The sequence below is a fragment of the Terrapene carolina genome, unplaced genomic scaffold (assembly GCF_002925995.2).
Source record: "Terrapene carolina triunguis isolate 2854851 unplaced genomic scaffold, T_m_triunguis-2.0 Scaffold42, whole genome shotgun sequence".
In the NCBI taxonomy this organism is placed as follows: domain Eukaryota; kingdom Metazoa; phylum Chordata; order Testudines; family Emydidae; genus Terrapene; species Terrapene triunguis.
The window spans coordinates 55,466,201-55,478,307 of record NW_020664393.1 but is presented as its reverse complement, the minus strand read 5'-3'; the positions used below and the strand labels follow the sequence as shown (position 1 = coordinate 55,478,307).

The following is a 12,107-nucleotide window of genomic DNA, read 5'->3' as shown; positions in this document are numbered from 1 at the left end:
TCTGTAACCGCCCTCCTCCGCCACAAACTCACATAGCCCCCCCACACAGAACATGAAAACCACCTCCCAGACTGACCAGGGTGCCTAGTGACTGCAATGTGTATGTGACCTGCTGCTGAACCTGCCCCCGTGTCTGTACCCAGGTAAAGGTGACTGTCCTCTCCAATTACCAACCCTCTTTCCCCCCTTCAGACACACTCTCCTCTAAAAGAACCTGACGGAAACAGTAATTAACAGAAACGTTTTTTTTATTAACTACACAGTTAGGGGATGACACTGGGACGGGGGCTTGGGTGAGGTGCTTTTGGAGTGAAGGAAAGGACTTATCAAAACTTTGGGAGTGAGAGCCGTCTGGTACTTGAGCAGTCTGCAGGGGTGGAGTGACTGTTTTCACGGCCCCTGCCGCCCCTCCTTCTTGGGACTTTGGGTGAGGGGGGGATGGGACTTTGTGGCGGGGGAGGGCTGTTAGAGATAGACTGCAGCGGGGCTCTGTCCTCCTGCCTCCGGTCCTGCAGAACATCTACAAGGCGCCGGAGCGTGTCCGTTTGCTCCCTCATTAGTCCAAGCAGCGTTTGAGTCTCCTGCTGGTCTTCCTCCCGCCACCTGTCCTCCCGTTCGCTGTGTGATCGCTGGTATTGTGACATGTTCTCCCTCCACTGGGTCTGCTGTGCCGCCTCGGCTCGGGAGCAGCCCATAAGTTCGGAGAACATCTCGTCCCGTGTCCTTCTCTTTTGGCGCCTAATCTGCGCCAGCCTCTGGGAGGGGGATGCCGGGGTAGGTCGGGAGACACTTGCAGCTGTGGGATGGGAAAAAGGGAGTGAATTCCTCACAAAGATACATTTTTGTGAACAATGAACATAGTCTTTCTCTGTGAACAAGACCATGCACAGCACCTATCACATGCGCACTCAGGACAAGGTCGTATTTTCGGCCTTCCCATTCAGTGCCTGGGGTCTTGGAGTACAGATCACACAAGCGGGGCAGGACAGCGGAATTCGGGTAGCAGGCGGACATGGTAAGCCGTAGACTTTTGGCTGCTGAAAGCTTAATTTATAGCAGTGCCCTCCTTTCACGTTCAAAGCAATGCCCCTAGCGTTGGCCAGTTCCTGCTGCCGGCAATCCGGCCAGCATGAACTCTGCCCCTGTCCCACCCCCCTCGTGGCTGTCCCCGGGAAAGATCCCTGTATGCTGCCCCTGTCCTGCCTCCACCACGTGGCTGTAAACCGCCGGTTACACTTATGTAAAGGAACAGGCAATCAGTCCCAATACTAACATTCCCCTAATTTAAAGCAGGTCACCATGACTGATATCACTCTGATGAGGATCTCGAACACAGAGAAAGACCGCATGCTGCGTGAATGCCAGCAAAAACCAGGGCCGTATGCGGCCATGCTGTGCGAGGCACTGATCCCGGAGTACTTGCTGCTAGCCTAGCGCAGAAAAGTTTCCTACCATGGAGGACGCAATAAGGCCGCTCTCCCCAGGAACCTAATGCAATGGCTTTCAAATTACCTCCAGGAGAGCTTCATGGAGATGTCCCAGGAGGATTTCTGCTCTATCCCCGGACATATTGACACAATTTTCCAGTAGCTGCACTGGCAAGGACTAAAAAGTAGAGTGCCTAGGGCAAAGTAATCATGCAAAACCGGACATTTTGAGATACTTTTGCAGTAGTTGCACTGGCAAGGACTAAAAAGTAAAGCGCCTAGGGCAAAGTAATCATGAAAAACCCATTGTTAATATTCCATTCCTGTTCTGATCAAAATAAATGTTTACATGTTTAAAACACTTACCGACTGATCCTTCCCCTGATTCAGGGTCAGGGTTAACGGCTTGGGAGGGTTGGTAAGGGATCTCCGTGAGGGTGATGAAGAGATCCTGGCTGTCGGGGAAATCAGCATTGTATGCGCTGTCGACTGCCTCGTCCTCCTCATCTCCTTCCTCATCTTCCCCGTCCGCGAACATCTCCAAGGAAGCGGCCGTCGACAATACCCCATCGTCAGCGGTCAGTGGCGGGGTAGTGGTGGCGGCCGCACCTAGAATGCAATGCAGTGCCTCGTAGAAACGGCATGTCTGGGGCTGGGATCCGGAGCGTCTGTTTGCCGCTTTGGTCTTCTGGTAGCCTTGTCTCAGGTCCTTGATTTTCACGCGGCACTGCGTTGCATCCCGGCTGTATCCTCTCTCCGTCATGGCTTTGGAGATCTCCCCATAGATCTTCGCATACCGTTTTTTTGATCGCAGCTCCGAAAGGGACTCATCGCCCCACACAGCGATCAGATCCAAGACTTCCCGATCAGTCCATGCTGGGGCCCTCTTTCTATTCTAGGATTGCACGGTCACCTCTGCTGGAGAGCTCTGCATCGTTGCCAGTGCTGCTGAGCTCGCCACGATGTCCAAACAGGAAATGAGATTCAAACTGCCCAGACAGGAAAAGGAATTCAAATTTTCCCGGGGCTTTTCCTGTGTGGCTGGTCAGAGCATCCGAGCTCGGACTGCTGTCCAGAGCGTCAACAGAGTGGTGCACTGTGGGATAGCTTCAGGAGCTATTAGCGTCGAATTCCATCCACACCTACCCTAATTCGACATTTAGCGCTACTCCCCTCGTTGGGGAGGAGTACAGAAATCGATTTAAAGAGACCTCTATGTCGAACTAAATAGCTTCGTTGTGTGGACAGGTGCAGGGTTAATTCGATTTAACGCTGCTAAATTCGACATAACCTCCTAGTGTAGACCAGGCCTTAGTCTGGGCAGAAGGAAACAGGTCCAGAGTAGAGAGAGAGAGATCTGAGAGACATATCAGCGTAGAGTTGATAGCTGAAATGTTTGCAAATGAGACTGCCCAGAGATGAAGTGCAGATGGACAAGAAGGGGGGGTGGGCGAGAAAGGAGAAATGTGGAACCTCTTAGAAAGTTTGAGGGGGGATGTAAGGATCCTCCGAGCGAAAGGAGAGATAACAGGAGTGAGTAGGAGGATGAGCAGAAGAGGGACAGGATCCTGAAAGCCAAGGGAAGACAAAATTTCACGAAGGGCCTGGTCAGCTGCATCAAAGACAGACGACAACTTGAGGAGGAAGAGGGTGAAGCACCTATTCGTCTTTAAGTGGCTGTACACATGTATTCCATTCAGAGGTGTCGATGCCCAGTGTGCCAGAGCCAGAGAGTTTTCTGAAGCTGCGCTTTGGGGCCGTGCACATGCCCTGCACCTCCTTGTGGCCCCTCCTGAAAGTTATATAAAGGCACTGCCACTTTCTTCCCCATCAGTTCCTTCTCTCATCACCCCTGGCCTGAATCAGAGCTCCCCAGTAGTTTACCTTAGTCTTAAAAAAAAAAAAAAAAAAGTGCAGTCAGCATGTTCGGCTCTCTTCTTTTCCTCTGAATAACTAGTTAGCAGTTAGTACCCAGTAGATAGGCTTCGTTTATTGTTTTAATTTGTTTTTTAGTCAGTTCATAATGAGTTTTTGGTGCGAGGCACTGTTGGGAAGCAGCGCTCACTGCACTTTAAGTACTGCCCATCATATGAAGTGTTTATTCCAGTAGTAACACCCACCCACCCACATGCTGCCTTTTGTGACTCGACAAGGGACTCATTAAAGAGAGAGGTGCAGTAGCTGCTGTTCTTTCAAGAAAAGAATGCAGCTTTCCATGGATCTGCACCTCAAGCAATACCTCCTGGAACAGGCTGTGAGACCCAACTTGGCTGCAGGGCATTTGACTGAATGCCTTGCCTTCTGCACACACTATGCCAGAGAGACTGCAGTGGTGTCATGACAGACCCCTGGCTTCACACTCTTCTCCTCAGAGAAAAAAGGGGTTGGGATTCCTCTGCCGGGATTCCTCAAAGGAGGACCCATTAAACAGACGAAAGAAGCATTCTTCTTTTTCAAAGGACTCAGAACCTTACCAGCACTCCTTGAGTACACATGGCAGAGTTGGGCCATTGACCTGCATCTCCCAGTACTGCAGAGGGAAGATATTGGTACCATGCTGTTGACTCCGGTACCATCTGTGGGACAGCCATTGAGTCCAGTACCAACAGACACTGTTTCAGCACCAACATTACAAGTACTGATGACCTCACAAGCTTATGAGGCTGCAAAGGATTTGCTTTGCGTCTTCATTCCAGACTCTCCTGTGGTGCAGGGAGTCCATTGCATTGGTGGCGCCTCCTGCTCTTCCTGTCCTGTTCCAATCTTTGGCTCTGATACAGAGACTGTTAGTTGTACCGGAGTCAGTACCTGCTAAGCAATACAATAAAGTTTTGATCCTGGCACCTATGCACACTGGTCGGAACTGGTATAATCTTCCGTCTCTGTGACCTCAATACCATGATACTGGGATGGTAGCCAGAATGGCCACTGACCATAGCGTATCTTTTGGCACGGACTACAAAATCTTTCCTCGTATCGAGTCTCAATGCAATATCCTCCATATCTTGGAGCACATTTGTGGTATGACTATCATGCCAGCATTGGTTCTGATACTGACCTCTTCACAATGGACTACAGATAAATCAGATCACCTAAGGCCTCGTCAGGATTGGCATACTCGATACCTACTGATTATTATTCAGGTGGCTCCTCATAGTCGGGTTCAGAGTATCCACCACTGACATCCCTACCTAGGCACAGTTGGTCTAGCAAGTCTTTTACACCACTCCCAGAAGGAGAGCATTGGTACAGGGAGCAGGACCATTCGTATAGCTGGTCCCCAATGTCTTGATCACTGGCCCACTCAAAAGGGAAGTTTCCAGACTATTTGGCTATGCATCTTCCAAAGCCATCTATGTCAGAGACCTGCACAGACTCTGGTCCTCCCGATCAACCAGAACTGATTCAGGATGAATCAGAGGAGCTGGTTCTGCCACAAGTGATCTTTCATCCTCATGACTCAGTGACCCTGGATGACTCCTTTCCAGTTCTGGAGGATTTAAAATCCTATTGGATCTGCTGAGGAGAATGGCTGTGGCTTTGGGTATGCAAGTTGAGCTTGTGCAAGAGAACACTGATAAGGTTTTGGACATTCTCCAGGTGGTGGTCCCTGGAAGGGTAGATCATCCTATTAATAAGGCTCTTTTAGAACCTGCAAAGACCTTATGTTACATACCAGCCTCCTTAGCTCTTGCGGCTAAGTGCATGGACAAATTATACCATGTCCCAATGCAAGACTTCAAGTGTTTTTATTCCCATCCTGCCCCAAACTCCCATGTGGTCGCTGCTGCCAATGAGAGGTCACATGATAGAATCATAGAAATGTAGTGCCAGAAGGGACTTTAAAAGCAGCAAAGAGTCCTGTGGCACCTTATAGACTAACAGACGTATTGGAGCATGAGCTTTTGTGGGTGAATACCCACTTCGTCGGATGCATGTAGTGGAAAACATGGGACTTTGAGAGGTTATCAAGTGCAGCCCCCTATGCTGAGGCAGGACCAAGTAAACCTAGACCATCCCTTCCAGGTGTTTTGTTCAACCCTTTCTTAGAAACCTCCAGTGATGGGGATTTCACAACCTCCCTTGGAAGCCTGATCCAGGGCTTAATTACCCTTATAGTTAAAAAGCTTTCCTAATATCTAATCTAAATGTCCCTTGCTGCAGTTTGTCCTACTTTCAGTGGGCATGGAGAACAATTGATCCCTGTCCTCTTTATAGCAGACCTTAACATATTTAAAGATTGTCATCAGGTCCTCCCTTAGTCTTCTTTTCTCAGGACTAAACATGGTTTTAACCTTCCCTCATAGGTCTGGTTTTCTAAAAGTTTTATAATTTTTCTTGCCCTCCTCTGAACTCTCTCCAGTTTGTCCACATTTTTCCTAAAGTTTGGAGCCCAGAACTGGACACAGTATTCCAGCTGAGTTCTCATAGTGTCAAGTAGAGTGGGACAATTATCTCCTGTTTCTTACATACGATACTTCTGTTAATACACCTCAGAATATTAGCTTTTTTTGCAACTACATCACATTGTTAACACATATTCAATTTGTGATCCACTATAATCCCCAGATCTTTTTCAGCATTTCTACCACCTACCCAGTTAGTCCCCATTTTGTAGATGAGCATTTGATTTTTTTCTTCCTAAGTACTTTACACTTATCTTTATTTTTCATCTTGTTGATTTCATAGCAATTCTCCAGTTTGTCAAGGTCATTTTAAATTCCAATCCTGCCTCTAACCTCCAGCTTGGTGTCTTCTGCAAATTTTATAAAAATACCCTCTGCTCCATTATCCAAGTCATTAATGAAAATATTGACTAGCAATGGATCCAGGACTGACCCCCTGAGGAATCCCACTAAATGCACGCTCCTAGTTTGACAGTGAACCATTGATAACTACTCTTTTAGTACAGTCTTTCAACCAGTTGTACATCCACTTTATAGTAATTTCATTTAGACCATATTTTCCTATTTTCCTTATGAGAATGCCATATAGGATTGCATCAAAAACCTTACTAAAAATCACGAAATATAATGTCTGCTGCTACCTCCTATCCATTAGTAACCCTGTCAAAAAAGGAAATTAGGTTGGTTTGGCATGATTTGTTTTTGACAAATCCTTTGGCTATTACTTATGACCCTATTATCCTCTAGTTGCTTGCAAACTGATTATTTAATAATTTGGGGAGGGGAGATTCAAATCAACTCCCAAAGAAAGAGTCCAAGAGACTTGATTTGCTAGGGAGAAAAATCTGTTACACGTCCTTCCTCCTGGTGCATAGCTTACCAACAGGCGCTGTTAACTAAATGTGAATTTTTATTGCTGAATTTACTGACAAGCTGCTGGGAGATGCATGGGAAGAATTTAGGACTTTCCTGGTAGAAGAACGCTTGGTGGCCACTCCAGCGTGCGCTTGATGTGGCAGATACTTCTTGGGTGTCAGCCTCTGAAATAACAATGAGGAGAGCTTCTTGGTTACAAAACTGTGGTATAACCTCTGACAGCCAGCAAGTCTTAGATGATCTCCCTTTTGATGGTCAGTTTGTGTTTTCCTACTGATGAGACTTTGCATTCATTTAAAGGCTTCCTTTGTTGGGAGCATATTTTTTAACCCCCCAGGAGGTTTCAGCATAGGGCACTGCAACAACAGTGCTCCTAGCAATATTATAGACAACCTGGATATCCACAAAGGCAACATGACTTTTTGAGGAGGAAGCAGAAGTCACAGAAGGATTCCTCCAACTCCAACTAAAACCAGCCAGCCTGTACCTGTCCTCACTCAGCGGTGCAGAAGCGGCACATTTGGCAGTCACCGGTGATCATTCTGCTATTTCTTCCCCATTTTGGGACAGATTGTCCCACTTCCTCAGTGTTTAGGAAGCCATAATGATGGCCAAATGTGTCCTGAGCACTATGAGAATGGGATATTCTATTCAATTCCTCTCCATCCGCTTCTTCCACCACCTACCTCATTCCTTTTCAGGGACCCATCTTACAAGGCAGTGCTCTTTCAAGAAGTTCAGACTCTATTCCCACTAGGGAACATAGAAGAAGTCCCCTTCAACATCCGGGAAAGGGGTTTTATTCACAGTACTTTGATCACCAGGTCCAAGTGGGGTCTGAGACCCATATTCCACCTTCAAAATCTCAACAAGTATATCAAATATATAAGATTTCATATACTTTTCCTAGCATCCATCCTTCCCTCTCTAAATTACAATTGTTATGCTGCCCTCAATCTCCAGGACAGCTACTTCCATGTGGCAGTATTGCCAAGTCACAAGAAGTTTCTGAGATTCGTAGTGGCAGGCCAACATTATCAATATACAGTACTTCCTTTGTCAGGCCCAGGATTATTTACCAAGTGCATGGCAGCAATAGTGGTGGCCTACCTGAGAATGTAAGGGATTCACATCTTCCCTTACCTAGATGATTGGTTAGTGGGAGGCAGATCTGAGCATCAGGTTCTCTGACACGTCCAGTTTATAGTTTGTCTCTTCAGTCATCTGGGATTCATGCTGAACAAGGGAAACTCCATGTTATTCCCGACGCAGAAAACATTGTTTTTCATAAATTCATAGATTCTAAGGCTAGAAGGGACCATTGTGATCATCTAATATGACCTCCTGTATAACACAGGCCATAGAACTTCCCCAAAATAATTCCTAGAACATATCTTGATTTAAAAATTGCCAGTGATGACGAGTCCACCAGGACCTGTAATCAATTGTTCCAATGGTTAATTACGATCCAATGACTGGACGTAGAAGCTAGCCAAATTCAGTTTGGAAATAAGGCATAGATTAACAGTGAGAGTAATTCAGTTTGGAAATAAGACATAGATTTTTAAAAATCTATGCCTTATTTCCAAACTGAATTTGGCTAGCTTCTGCTTCCAGCCATTGGATTGTATTATACCTTTTCTGCTAGACTGAAGAGCCTGTTATCGAATATTTGTTCCCCTGTAGGTACTTATAGACTGTGTGATCAAGTCATCCCATAACCTTCGTTCTATTTAGCTTAACAACAGGAACTCCTTTAGTCTTTCACTGTTAGGCATGTTTTCTAATCCTTTAATCATTTTCATGGCTCTTCTCTCAACCCTCCCCAATTTATCAACGTATTTTTCAAATTGTGGACACTAAAACTGGACACAGTATTTACAGCAATGGTTGCACCAGAACTAAATTAAAAAGTAAAATAACCTTTTTACTTCTATTTGAAGCTCCCCTGTTTATGCATCCAATGATTGCATTAGCTCTTTTGGCCATAACATCGCACTGTAAGCTCAGCTGATTATCCGACATGGTTCCCCCCCCTCCAAATCTTTTCCCAAGATAGAGTCTCTGTGAAGTATGCAAGTATTTTTTTATACCAGGCATACATAATTTTCCTCATAATTTTACTTAACCCCTTATTTACCACATATGATCTTGTTACCGACTGAACATTCTCACTTTTAACCTCCACTTATGAGTTAAGGTTGAAAGAAAGGAAAATTAAATCTGCGTGTGGTAGCTAAGAGAAAATAAAATCTAAATTACAAGGATTCTTCTAATAGTGCTTTTCTGTTATGCTAAAGAATGGCTCTCAAATCCTGTTATCTGTTTGGTTTATTTCTTGCCTAATGAATTTCCTACATCAAAATCATCAATATTGACTTCCTTATGCAGTAAAGGTCTACAAATTGTTGTATCCGATAAGATTTTTTTGTCTTTTGAAAATTGTTGGGTGTTATAAATAGTTTCCACTATATTCTCCATTGCAGTAGTTCTTTCCATCTCCTGGAAGCAGCATTACTTGTGGATTATTGGATGTGATGAATTCATCAGGCCTCTTATTAATACACTTCAGTTAGGCCAGCAAAATAAAGCTTGCTAAAATCTTGATCTCTGAAGTGCTGCCTGTTAACATGTGAAATATCAGGATTATAGCAATCTTTTGCTGTCACTCTGCACATCACACAAGAAGGTAAATAACTTGAACAGAAGGCACAGGAGAGAACAGAGTGGTTGAGTGGGAAGAAGGAGAGACAGTAATATCTAAGCTGGGAAAACAATATTGAGCACTTCATTACTGGTTTTTTTTTTAAGTACACCTCTACCTCGATATAATGCTGTCCTCGGGAGCCAAAAAATCTTACCACGTTATAGGTGAAACCACGTTATATCGAACTTGCTTTGATCCACCGGAGTGTGCAGCCCCCCCCCCCCCCCCCGGAGCACTGCTTTACTGCGTTATATCCGAATTCGTGTTATATTGGGTCGCATTATATCGGGGTAGAGGTTATTTTCATTCATGGTGGTGGTGAAGTTACCTTGTTATCTTACATCTTTGTGTATAATTACACAATATTTGAAATAGGACATTGTCTCTGAAAGTATGGGAAAATATTGGAAGTATGGTGGAGAGAACAAGGAACTAGCTACCTCTTATCTGTTCTAACACTTTTAGAGCCAAAATCAGGCCACATTGAATTATTTTCCTGGCAAGTTTAATATTAATAGAATTATAATGGTAAATGTATATCCATATTTTAGTCTCAATTAAACTATTGAGAGAAACAGAGAATTTTGAATACAAGTAGAGCCTAAACGACTGCAGATCTTCAATGATTAACTTGTGCATGGACACTTTAGGTGCTTCTTTAGTATATTAAAGATACATCAGCAACTTACACATCATATGGGACCTTTTGTCCTTGGTATATAGAGCAGACTATGATGTATTTAAAACAGCAAATGTTATGTGTTACTCATTATGTGCAGGGGTGCTGGAACAATTTGTATAGTGGGGATGTGGAGAGCCATTGAACCTAACTGTAACCCTGTATATGATGGAAAGCACTTCAAGCCAGGGGGTGCTGCTGCACCCCCAGCAGCCCTAGTTCCAGCACCTATGCTTGTGCGCATTTTATAATGGAACCTGATCTACGTTTTTTAAAAAATGGCAAGAGCAAAAGGACTGGGCTTCGAGGGATACTGGGTCAGAATCTGTGTGTCCTTGGGTGAGTTACTTGACCTTCTTCTGCCTTGGTCACTCTAGCTGGAAAACAAGGCCTCATAAAACCAGAGGGAAGGATTCCATTGTAACTGCCAGTTAAATACATTTAGAAATTGTTATAATTTCAAATCTTGTATATAATACTATGAAACATCCTCCACAGTGGTGCTTAATATATTGATTTGGACAACATTTTACATCTTGTCTTTCTAAAAGTTACTGAAAAGGAACTGAAAACAAGGAGATACTAGTTCTTATAGGCTTGAATAAACTCCAGTTGATGTTTGAGTGGTATGTCATTAAAAGTGGAGAAGGGGACTCTTTGCCACTGTCTGTCTGTGGGTACTGTGAAAAAGATGCACTAACCTCAAATGACCAATTGATAATCTTGATAATGACATCTTAATTTTTATCTGTTTAGATAATTCTTGATACCATTATGAAAAGCTGGAAGTATGAATGGTGTTCCCATTTATTCAAGGGATTTTTCAAGGTTCTTAATTGCTGTCAGACTTCGATTTAACAATTCTTACTTTAAGAAGAGAGGGTCATAGCATAATCCAGGCAGGAATATTTCCTTTTCCTCTTATCCTTTTAGCTTGTAAATGTCATTAAAAATTTAAAGTTCATAGCATGTGTTTATCAGGAAGTGACATACATTTGTACACCTATTTAGGGAAGATTATCAATTACTTTTGTTTCAGAAAGCTTAATAAAAAAGATGAAGCTCACAAACTCTCCTATATTGCACTTTTCAGATAGCTGTGACACAGAAACTCTTAATCTGTGGGCTCTCCTTATTATTTCATATGACTGTCACAAAAACTTTACCTGTGGAATACAACATTGATGATAACTTCAGAGCTACAGTATCTTTGCCTATGAGAATTATCTACCTGTATGTGTCTTTAATGGCTGCCAGGCCCAAATACTATTTTGCATGGACTTTAGGTAAGCAACAAAAAATGTGTTTGTACTTTTCTTTACAGTTAAAAGTACTGTATGCTGGGTATGAATTTAAAAGAGAGAGTGCCCTCTTGGGGTCTTAGAAAGAAGTAATTTTAGAACTGAAACTTTAGGCAAGGGACAATGAATGGGTTTATTTTATAGTTGCCCATTAACATAAATTTAAGCATAGAAGTGTATTTTGCAAACTAGATTCCAGGGCCTGATGAATAGATACCTCAATAAAAATGTATTTGATATATTTGAATGAGAAATGGTATTTTTATCCCTTTTAAAATTTTCTGAAAACTAGTTTAATTGCATAGTGCATTTTAATTTAAGACTTCTGTACTTTACTTTTCACACCCATTTATATCCATTCTAAACCTCTTCCTTGCAGTCAGTTACCAAAAAAAAAAATCCTATTTAGAATAGCCCAACTGCAAGAACAAACTGCATAACTCAATATGGATATATTGTAGTGTATAGTAATATGGTCAGCAATAACTGCAACTTAAAGTGCAGTTGTTTCCTATATTGATGGTAAACATTTCACCTTGTTCTTATTAAAAACTTTAGTGACCTGCTAAAAGCAGAATACATATATATTGCCCTTGTTTGAGGCACTAAATGGATGTTGTATTTTAAACAATATTTTTCCTTTCCAAGTCATTTAGGGAAAATATATTCAACTTCCAGAAGTGTGTGCCATGGAAATATTTATTATATTTT

General features: G+C 43.2%; 1 protein-coding gene across 1 annotated transcript in view; it reads left to right on the top strand.

Annotated features, from left to right (window-relative positions):
- The window catches only part of MBOAT2 (membrane bound O-acyltransferase domain containing 2), a 190,356-nt gene that overhangs the window by 158,697 nt on the left and 19,552 nt on the right, over nt 1-12,107 (top strand). The window contains exon 8 of the mRNA XM_024200479.3: nt 11,189-11,381. Coding sequence (XP_024056247.1) covers nt 11,189-11,381 — 193 coding nt within the window. The remainder of the gene's footprint in view (nt 1-11,188; nt 11,382-12,107) is intronic.